Genomic DNA, 11,623 nt, shown 5'->3' on the forward strand with positions numbered 1-11,623 from the left:
AGGTTGGTGCTGCAAATAGTAAGAAGAAAAATGGTGATGTTGGTTTTGGCTGAAACATCAGAACCGCTCAGACCGCCTATAGCAACCCAGCTGTGTGCGGAACCAGCAGCCGCAGAGGAACTGAAGTGCCGAATACTCCCTGCCTGGTTATCTGCAGTTCCTTTGCGCCTGCAGAGTGCTCCGCGCGGGCTGAGAAAGACACCAAAGACCTTGCCGATGCCAAATACGCTTCCTGCTCGAATGCCCAACGCGCGTTAACACAAAAGTCTGCCCGTTTGTTACCCAAATCCTTGTTGTTTACAACCGAATCCTCAGAGAGCCATGCTAATCTTCATATGACGACAAATAATTTAGTTTTAGAAAAATAGAAGGATAAAAAGGTGAAGGTGGTGCGTGTTACTGGGGCATCAGGTGCCGGACGTTGTATTTGGAAGTGTCTTGATACTGTGTCATTGGTTTGTCCGCGATGCCGCAGGTGCCGACTCCAACCTTGCCGGTGACGCTCTCCGGAGAGGCAAAAATACTTCTTTTCACCTGATGATTTGGAGAGAAAAGAAGGAACACGTTACTCAAATGTTACATAAAGGCAAACGGACATTTTTAAAACATTTTAAAAGGGTCAGTTCCATCTTGCGTCCATCACATCAGATCAAGCCGACCAATCACCCGCAGCAAATCAGCAATTGAAGTAAAAAAAAAAAAAAACACCCGATTTTTCTACCTCTCCATTTTATTCCCAGAGTACTGAAAGACTCTGCTCAGGGCGAGTCACCCATCCTCCCTCTTTAGCTCACGATGACAGTCAGACTACACCCCTGAGGTGCCCACATTGGACAAGGGGACAGTTAGTGGGGCTTAGCGCAGAAATTGGTGAAGTTGAGTCCGTAGTAAACTAAGGCCTTGTTCACACCAAATGCAGAGCAGATCCGGTCAGGTTTCTGCACACGCACGCTAGTCTTTTAGATGCATTTTTGGCTAAATAAAAAAAAAAAATTTTTTTTTTTTGTTTAACATGGGCTTTCAGTGCGTTCCAGGCATTTGCATGCGTTTTTGATGCGTTTGCAGATCCAGAGCATGTAAAATAGGGCCTGCTGCAGTTTTTTTTACCTGCTCTGAATCTGCATGCTGCGATGTGAACTGGAGCAAAAAATACCATTGGAATACATTGGACGCAGTTTTGATCCGGTCTGCACCTGCTCTGCAACTGCTCCGTGCCTTGTGTGAACTAGCCCTAAAAGCAAATTCAGGGGGCGCACAAAAGGGGCCACTGTGGGCAACATGTAAAATATCTCCGAGACCTGGGTGGTGCTACTTGTAATTAGACAAGAGTCGCACTATTTTATCTACAGGTGTAAAGATAAACTCCGGCCAGAAATGTAAAAGCACTTTTAGAAATTACATTTTTTACCTTCAAGCAACATCATCTTTTTATATACTAAAGACTCATCTCTTCAGGGAAGCCGATCCCACCTCAACCTGACCACTGAACTATCACGTTCTCAAACAAATCATCCCCCACACAGCTCCCTCCTCATGTATCACTGGCCCCTCCCTCTTAGATTGTAAGCCCTCAGGTGCAGGGCCCTCCTTACCATCTTGTCTTGAATTGTATTGTAATGTCTTCCTTATATTGTAAAGCGCTGTGCAAACTGTTGGCGCTCTATAAATACTATGTAATAATAATAATAATATACAGTGCAGTAGCCACAGAGAAATGACTCCGGCAATCCTGCATATAAAGGGCTCAATGTCCCCCTTTTCCTATGTATAAGCTATGCAGAGGGGGTGGACCTCGCGCAGGACTCAAGTGTCACCGACGTACTTTCAATAAACTAGTTTAGTGTGGAATGGAGTGCGGACGGATTCTTCCATTACTATATTACCGTTTGGTTGGAGAGAGAGGACACATTCCTTGCCGGCAAGCACCCGGTTGTCTTTCCCCTGCCAAAGCCATGCAAGGGCCGTGCTTTATTCCTATGCCTAGCCATGCCCGCATGTTTCCTGGCCACCAATCTAAAACTTCCCCCTGTGCAGCTGTACATTTTGTAATAGCAGCAATGGAATTGAAATTCCCCCTACACTGACGTAGTGGTTAGCACCTCCGCATTGCGGCACTGAGTCCCCGGTTCAAATCCCAGCATGGACGCTATCTGCAAGTAGTTTGCAGGGTCTCCCTGTGCTTGTGTGGGTTTCCTCTGCATACTCTGGTTTCCTCCTCAAAGATATGCTGGTTGGCTCCTGTTTAAATCAGCCCTGTGTGTATGCATGCGTGTGCGATAGGGTCCTTGAGGGAGCTTACAATGTAAAGTCCCAATCTAAGGCTGGGTTCACACCTAGGCGTATTACGCATGCACGTCTGTCACGCGTTTTTTTTTACCGCGATTCAAGGTAAAAAAATCGCGCGACCGTCGCGCGATTCCGAAGGCTACTTGGCTGTGTCCCAATGGAAAACGCCCTCCAAAACGGCCCAAAGAAGTACATGTACTTGTTTGGGCGTCAGCCCTTTTGTAGGGCGTTCAGACGGGCGGAAATACGGAAAGGTGTGAACCAGACCCATAGAAAACAATGGGATTTTCATGGTTGTACGTTTTGTAGAGCGTTCATAGAGCGTTGAACGCCCGACAAAACGGAAAGGTGTGAACGGGGCCTAATGAGGGCAGGGACTGATGTGCATTTGCACGTGCAAAGTGCTGCGTAAATTGTAGATACTTGAGTGTTCCAGTGGCTTCGGAAAGGATGTTGGTGCTTCAATGATACAGCCTTCCGGTGCCCAGACATACCTGCAGTTTCTCCATGAAAGCAGTGACATCACTGACTCTATAGAAGGCAACTTACCGTATTTGCCGGCGTATGAGACGGTTTTTGAAACCTTAAAACATCCCCAAAATCAGGGGTCGTCTTATACGGAAGGATACGGTATACTGTATGTAACTTTGGCTACATACAGTATACAGCGCTGAGCCAATCACGGCAGGCTTTGTATTAATGAATGCAAAGCCTACCGTGATTGACTCAGCGGAAGACGGGAGGACACAGCGGGGATCGTGGACAAGGTAAGAGACTGTAATCCTGAGTGTGGCTCGGGGTTACCGCTTATGGTACTGAAAGTTAACCCCGAGCCACACTCGGGAATACCGCCATGGATGTTAGTGGGTGCATTTAAACATTATTTTGGGCTATATTCGTCTTATACTTCGAGTATAGCCCAAAAACCTATGTTTTAACACAACAAGTAGGGGGTCGTCTTATACGCTGAGTCATCTTATACGCCGGCAAATTCGGTACTCAAACACTAGGTAGGTTTAACATGTGCATAGAGACAGTAAGTGATGGTGAAAATTAGAAACCATCCTGGAGTTCAGATTTCAAAGTACACAAATGTCTTGTACTACGCCTTATGAACTATAAGGTGCTTATTACATGTGACTGCATTTAAACCCTTAAAAAGAGAATAAATAGGGGGAAAAAAAATAGAAATGCACCCGCACATTAAGGGCTGGTAAGCTGCAATATATTACAGTCCGAGGGCACCTAAGCCTGACTCCCTCCGATTTATAGTTCTGTTTACTGTAGCGGTAAAGTGAGAAGCTTGCTTGCTATGGGAGATTAGCATTGCAGAGCTGATTAGTGCCCTTTCTGAGTGAGCCAGATCCACTGCCAGGACACAATGTACACAGTCTGATGAGGGGACAAGCTGGAGGTGTCACATTTTTTTTTACAGGCAGCCATAACTAAGAACATCATGTCCCCGTTTTAAATTAGGACTTTTATATAAAGAGACAGGAAGGACTCCATTCAGCAAATATGGAATGGGGAGTTTTGCAGCAACTCCTCCCCCTACTGGTCAAGCGGTGTTCCAACGCATGGACACGGAGCTTTAGCAATAAGAAAATAGCGCTGCAACATTCTCGGCTACCTGGTATAATGCAGACCGAGCTGTCCAGCAAAAGTGAGTGTTTGGGACAAACTATACATGGGTGTTCTGTTGTGTAGAGTGCGCTGGGAATAAGGTAAGTGATCCGAGCGCAGTACAGGAAAGAAGAGAACAGAGCTATCGGCTGACTGGATTCCTGGCAGGATCACTTATTGAACACATAGAAGAAAATGCTTTCAATGGGATATTTAACAGACCGAAGTGGAACAAAGAGCAGATCATTGCTCGGGATTACATACACTGTAACTACCAGACAACGCCGGACCAAGCATTTTGTTCTAACAGTACCGAATGGGAGAGTACCTGTCCTTTCTTGTTCTTGGAATACGCTTTGTTATTAAACTGCTGCCATTTCGATTTCTGATCCTCTCGCTCCTGCTCCAGTTCTTTTATCCTCTGAGCTTTCTTCAGTGCTTTCTTCTTCTTATATTCCCTCTGCTGGGCAATCAGTTCTTTCCTGTAAAAGCATTACACAAAAGGTCAGGATCCAGGCGGGCACATCTCAACCCCACAGTGTGAACAGTTCAGCTCTCACACCTGTACATCCCTCTATGGACAGGGGCGTCCCGAGGTCGGGTGTCACCCCGCCGTGACGTCAAAGCTCATAAGCGGCGATCTTATTGATACCTGTCGGCGGCCATCTTGGTGATGGACACCGGCAGAGAAGGGGACAGTCACCCGGCGGGATAAGGTATGCCACCGGGTCCCCTCCTCTCTCCCGAAACTGGACCGAGCGTCCGACTTTTCAGAAGGTAGGGACACCAAAATGGCTGTCGGTCATTTTGGTGTCACCCCTCCAATGGTGTCACCTGGGTGTGAGCCGTACCCCCTTGTGACGCCACTGCCCATGGACCAGAGCAATTGTTACATTTCTGCTATGATCTATTGCTTTGGCTATCACTAGGTCAAAAGTATACCCCCTTTCATTAAAAGGAGAACTATGGGGTTAAGGCTTTTCCCCATAGTTCTCCTTAGGGTAACGGGAGGACACAAACTAGCGTCCTCCCTTCACCCTAAGCTCAGTATACCGCGAGCTACTGCTCGCGGTATAAAAAAAAAAAAAAATCACATTAGCATTCAGCTCTGCATGCCGATATGAAATCATCTTACATTCGTTATATAAACATATTTTTATTTTACTTACAATTATTTTTTTTACACTTTCTGGTCCTCCTAGGCATTAGTGATGTAGCCTGTGCATAAGAGATGCATCTTGGGAAGGTTACATCACACTGCATGGCTGGGAAATCTAATTTGTAAACTGCTAAATCTCACGAGATCTCAGGGAACGGCATTATTTTTCCCCTGAGATGATGTGCATGGTCACATGTCCTAGTCGCATGTGCAATTACAAGATTGAGAACCACATCACTTGGCTCCTGATTGATAGGGGAGACCCGGGGCGGTCATTGGACCCCAGTACCTGTATTTTAGCATGGCTTCACTTTAGAAAAGTCTTCAGCCAGGTCAGGAACCTCGAAAGCCCAAATAAACTTTCAGTCTGAATCAGTTAACTAGCCGGCAGGTGCATCAAAATAAAAGCTGTGCAAAGTATTTGGTTTGTCTTCTTTTAGGTGCCCATACACCTGCCGATTATGGTACGATAGTTGTGGGTGACCCCGCAATCGCACGATAATTGGCAGGTGTATGGGCAGCGTGCGACCGCTTCTACTGTACGTCCGCACGACTTTAGTCTTCCGAGTACGCTGGAGAACATGCCGAAAAATCGTCCGTTTGTCGGCGGGTTAGTGGCGTGCTCAGAAGACGAATGCCGCACGGGCAGGGGTGTGCAAGCGCACACTGCCCGCTCAGCACTGCAATCATCAGAAGCCCTCCCCTTGGCGGGGAGGGCTTCCGATGATCGCAAGTACGATCTTTTTGTCCAAGATGCGCAAGTCGTACGACATTTTAATCACCTTACAACCATCGCACAACGAAAGGCGTGCAATGGTTGTAAGGTGTATGAGCAGCTTTAGACACATCCTGAGTAGAAAAGCCTGTCCCCGGCCAGCAGCTGTAAGACTCTTGCTCTATGTATGAAAGCAGTTGCCTCTGTAGTGTCCTGACAAGTCCCCTGTTAAGTCAGATCTATAACTCTGCAATCAGCAAAGCTCCGATCCATACTGGAGAGCTTTAGTTCTAAGGGAAATGGCAGACCTCTGCAAGGACCAGTGCTTCCCCCACAGAGAGCAAGGGACCTTCCCTGCAGCAATGTGTAGGGGATAGGATGTTCTAAAAAAAATGAACTGTAAAACTTTGTTTTGATGCACCTAGAATGTATTTAGTTGATTTAAACAAAGATCAAGTAGGCTTTAAAGTGACAAATCCACCCCCCCCCCTCGCTGCTTTAAAGGAGAACTATGGGGTCAGGGCTTTTCCCCATAGTTCTCCTTAGGGTAACGGGAGGACACAAACTATCGTCCTCCCGTCACCCTAAGCTCAGTATACCGCGAGCTACTGCTCCCTATATACTGAGACGCCGCAGCTGAAGCGGATCCCGACAATTATGTCTGGATCCGCCCAGCTGCGTGACTGACAGCTGGCTCCGCCTATCTAGAGGCTGTACCCGCCCCCCTCCGCCAGTGAGCGCTGGCGGATCGGACACGGGAGGGGGGAATCCAGTCACTCCCGGCACGGCAGAGAGCCGTGACAGGATTGAGAGGTGAGTGAACGCCGGTATGTGTTCTCTCACTTCCCGATCTACTGAGCCGACCTGTGACAGTCTCATTGTCACAGGTCGGGTAGAACTATGAGGTGAGTGAAAAGCACTCCTCATAATTCTCCTTTAAGAACTTCCCTTAAATGAAGCCCCTTGAACCAATCTTCCTTCCACTTGTATTCAGCAATCCCTCCAGCGCTGGTGCCGGTCTCTGATCTAGCGCAGGCTGCTGCCTCCATTGTGCCATTGTGTGTCTCCTCTTCTCCCCGCCGAAGATCTTTACTGCGCATGCGCCCGTCCCATTACCCTGCACAGCTGCTCGAGAAGCTTCAGATTATCAGGCACGACAAAACACATGGGTCAGTGCGAATCCATTTAATGATGTGTCACTCGGAAAATCAAGCGCTTTCAGGGCCACGCAGGGTCCCCTTCATCAGGCTCAGAGTGGACCCCAGAGTGGCCCCCGAAAGCGCTTGATTTTCCGAGTGACATCATTAAATGGATTGGCACTGACCCATGTGTTTTTGTCGTGCCTGGTGAAGTCTACATCCACAGTTGTTCTATATGCGGCGCCATCCGCTGTCATTTCCAGCACCCGTTCAACCTCTTTGGGATTTCCGGTAAGGAGTGCTAGAGGACTTGGGACGCTTGAGGACTTGTGACGGTGGGTGCGGTAGTGACAACGGATGCCTCCGTGAAATGTAGATAGATGAAAGTAGTCAATCGCACTCCATGATATTAAAGTCAATGCTGTTTATTGACTGAGATAACACACATCTCCTTAGCAAAGGAGATGTGTGTTGTCTCAGTCAATAAACAGCACTGACTTTAATATCATGGAGTGCGAGTGACTACTTTCATCTAGCTTCAGATTATCAGACGGGAGCGAGCAGCGGAGGCTCAGTTACATTTTTGGTAACTGTTATTTTTTGGGCTAGATCTACCCTGAGAGTTTAATTATTCTTTAACCCTTCCCAGTCAGCCTTTTAAAAGCTCACAACAGCAGAAGTGTGACTGGCTGGGACCCCATCTAATGGACTCCCTATCATAAGCAGTGACTGCCAGCGGAGGGTGACAGTGCAGTCATAGAGCTGGAGGAGACGAGCGCACACATGGAAAGCCGGTTGTAGGCATATGTGTGGCAGCTCAACGTTCAAGCCCATCGATGTGCTACCACATATAAGGAACAGGGTCGGCAGAAGCCAGTTAAAAGGAGAACTATGGGGTCAGGGCTTTTCCCCCATAGTTCTCCTTAGGGTAACAGGAGGACACAAACTAGCGTCCTCCCGTCACCCTAGGCTCAGCTGTAGCTCGCGGTATACTGAGACGCCGCAGCTGAAGCGGATCCTGACAATTGTGCCGGGATCCGCCCAGCTGCGTGACTGACAGCTGGCTCTGCCTATCTAGAGGCAGAGCCAGCTGTACCCGCCCCCTCCCCCATCCGTTCCGCCAGTCAGCGTTGGCGGATCGGAGCGGGGAGGGGGAAATCCAGCCCCTCCCCTGTCACGGCAGAGAGCTGTGACAGGATCGAGAGGTGAGCGAACGCCGGTATGTGTTCGCTCACCTCCCAAACTACTGAGCCGACCTGTGACAGTCTCATTGTCACAGGTCGGCTAGAACTATGAGGTGAGTGAAAAGCACCCCCCTCATAGTTCTCCTTTAAGATACAGCTACAGAAAAATGGCGCCAGTTTAGAAGACATACGCACTTTGACATGGGTAGGCTGCCGCTGATTTCCTTCGATCTCCTTCCCTCCTCCACGGGTTTCAGGTTGAGCAGAGACGTGACTTCGGCGTTTCCGTAACCCATGAAGGTGATGGCCCCGGTGCCGTTCTCTTCATCGATCTCCTCGATCTCGGCTTCGTACCACCTGTAAAGAGATCATGGCTGTAAGCATGTGAGTAATGGCCTGCAACCCAGCATGACGCCAACATCATACAGTGCAATCCAAGAGCCCCCCCCCCCCCCTCCTCTGCCGGTGTCTAGTTATCAAAGTGAAAGTAGAACTTCTTTCTTAGTTTTGACTGAACTAGGATTAGAACGCCCGACGTGTTTCTACTGCCATCTGGGACTCCGTTGCAAAGATTTCCCCTCACTTCCTCTCCTGATGACAACAGTATCAACAGGCAGGAGGTGATGGAGAAAGCTTAAATGGGGCACAGGCAGAAATAAAAACTGGAATAGGCCGGAAACAGTAATGGAGCCACACCAATGGCGAGAATAGCTCGTTACTGAAAATCAGAGGAATAAAAGTCAACGCGTTTCAGGGGTTCAAACATCTCATCACATATTAGCAGCAACAGATCGTAGCACAATCCACTGGCGTTAATCTGATGCAATAGATATATATTTACTCCAGTCCAGCCACTTCTGAAGTTATCATATAGAGACCCTGATAAAGGGGGGAGGGTTTGAACCCGTGAAACACGTTGGCCCTCTTACTCCACAGATGTGTCAAGAAAACATCATTCTATGTTGTAAGAAAAGAAGAACCATTGGTGTGGTGCCCCTTCTGCTTCACACATATTTAAAGGTGGAATATGGGATGAGTGAAATGCAATCGTCCCCATAATTTGAGCCGGCGTGCGGTGTGTGTGTAGCGGTCACACGTCGGCTCTATTGATCGAGAACTGACCAATCACATACTACTGATCACTCCATTCACAATCTTCTCCCTGCATAGAGTAGTGACTGCCAGTCACCTCCCCCTGCAGGGATTCCCCCCCTCCCCTCTTTCTATTCCTACAGAGCTCACTGGAGGGACAGAGAGGGCAGGGGGGGGCGGACAGAGAGGGCGGACAGAGCCAGCTGACAATCAGGCAGTGGGTTGGATCCCCACAATATTTGTTGGTATCTTTCCCAGCTGCAGCGCGACTCTGCGCTGGCAGCATACAGCAGGCAATAACCCGCTATATGCTGAGTTTTGGGTCACAGGAGGACATAGTAAATGTCCTCCCGTGACCTTAGAGAGGACTACGGACAAAAAAATTCAGTGAATTTGTCCAAATAGAAGGAATTCTTATGTGCATTGGGAGGGACAAAGGAAAGTAGACCCCAAGTATTCCAACTAAGATGGGCATACACTCCTAATTTTCGCACAACTGATCTACCCTAAAATGAAGATTAAAGTGCATTTTGCAAATATTGCCCTCTACACATCAATAAATAAAGTCGGCATTTCTGTTAAACAATCACTGACATACCATTCCCTGCATGCCCTCTAAAGGGCTAACACACTGGTACCGCTCACAATGGAAAACAAGCCTTATCCCAGCAGGTCTTACCGACTCCCAGCACATCATATGGTAAACCAATACTATGCAGCACGCCACTTACTGTCCATCTTCCCCCCAAACTGACATACAACGATCCCCCACTTTCCAGACATGGGTACCGCCGGCAGAGGTTTGGCCATCTGCATTTTCGGGGGCTTCAGAGGGTTGGGAGTCGAGGAGGTCTTTAGTCAGTTCAATGACTTCCTGAAATTGAAGGGAAAAAAAAAATTGAGATTGTGCAGATTTGTGGTTGAAGCTTGACATTCAGCACGTTTCCTGGTGGCAAGGCAGGCTAGTACAGCAGAGGCAGTGTTGTCAGCTCACTACAGGAAGTTAGGAGCCCAGTGGATTTCTGGCAGGATCACAGGGTCATTTCCTGTACTTTATAAAAGCATTATAAAAAGGAAAAAATAAATAAAAATGGTAAGTAGGGATGCACAGATCCTGAGCAATAGTATTGGTGCTGTTACAGAGTACTTGGGCGAGTACTTGTACTCACCCAAATGCTCCGATGCCTAGTCCGATACTGGAGCTTGCGTTGGTGACGAGGGAGCATGGAGCCGGCTCCCCGGCCAATCAGGAACCCGGACTGCGAGTCATTACCCGCCCCCCAGCTTCCTGATTGGCCAGAAAGCTACTTGCCTGGCTTCCTGATTGGCCAGCAAGCCGGCTCCATGCTTCCTCGTCACTTGGCGACGAGAGAGCATGGAGACGGCTTCCCTGCTAATCGGGAAGCCGGGTGGCGAGTCTTTACACGCCGCCTGGCTTCCTTAACGGGACTTCCGTTATCGGCGAGTACCGGAAAAAGAAATATAGGTATTCGATACCGAAAAACGGTATCAGTGCATCCCTAGTAATAAGCATCTATTATGTACTAAAACTTTTTTTTTTTTTTTAAGATGATGCGTGCTTCTAGTACAGAGATGAGCGCAATGAGCGCCTCTCACCACTGATGATGTCCTGAAACAATAACCGATGTAGAAGGAAACAAAAAGGACAGCTGCGGGGATGGGTTGCCACTTTGTTACTTGGTGCGGTCTGAAGCGGTCACATAAAGAGAACAGTACATGACAGGCGGCCTCATGGCGCGCACACTCACCGTCAAATCCTTTTTCAGTTTCAGCAAATCCTCATTGTCGCCATCGGCGGTCAGCGCGGCCTCCACCTGCTGGAATTGGGCTTTGTAGCCGGCCAACTGTTTAGCGAGTTCTTCTGCCATCTCTGCAAAGAAGAATTTAAGATTTTACTTTGTGTTTTGTTAGAATTTTGTATGCAAACCAGTTAATGATCTCAGAGTTGTAGTATCTGACCCCAGTACTGTGTGATTCCGGTACAGAGTGGGGCAGAGCATAGAAAGGGAGGGGTTACATAGGGTCAGGGTTTTACTAATCTCAGTTGTAGTATCTGACCCCAGAACTGTGCGATTCCAGTACAGGGTGGGCAGAGTATAGAAAGGAAGGGGATACATTCCCCTTCCGCACCCCCACAGGTGATCCAATGGCGGAGGGATACCACCGCACCCCCACAGGTGATCCAATGGCGGAGGGATACCACCGCACCCCCACAGGTGATCCAATGGCAGAGGGATACCACCGCACCCCCACAGGTGATCCAATGGCGGACGAATACCACCGCACCCCCACAGGAGATCCAATGGCGGAGGGATATCACTGCGCCCCACAGGTGATCCCATGGCGGAGGGATATCACTGCGCCCCACAGGTGATCCCATGGCGGAGGGATATCACTGCGCCCC

General features: G+C 48.6%; 1 protein-coding gene across 1 annotated transcript in view; it reads right to left on the reverse strand.

Annotated features, from left to right (window-relative positions):
* Positions 1-239: 239 nt before the first annotated feature.
* The window catches only part of SMNDC1 (survival motor neuron domain containing 1), a 13,104-nt gene continuing 1,720 nt past the window's right edge, over positions 240-11,623 (reverse strand). The window contains exons 2-6 of the mRNA XM_018562573.1: positions 10,968-11,089; positions 9,930-10,072; positions 8,302-8,463; positions 4,238-4,391; positions 240-534 (exon numbers count right to left, since the gene is read on the reverse strand). Of these exons, the coding sequence (XP_018418075.1) occupies positions 397-534; positions 4,238-4,391; positions 8,302-8,463; positions 9,930-10,072; positions 10,968-11,087 (717 nt within the window). The 5' untranslated portion in view covers positions 11,088-11,089 and the 3' untranslated portion in view covers positions 240-396. The remainder of the gene's footprint in view (positions 535-4,237; positions 4,392-8,301; positions 8,464-9,929; positions 10,073-10,967; positions 11,090-11,623) is intronic.

This window comes from Nanorana parkeri, unplaced genomic scaffold (genome assembly GCF_000935625.1).
Source record: "Nanorana parkeri isolate BGI_ZX_2015 unplaced genomic scaffold, ASM93562v1 scaffold585, whole genome shotgun sequence".
NCBI lineage: Eukaryota > Metazoa > Chordata > Amphibia > Anura > Dicroglossidae > Nanorana > Nanorana parkeri.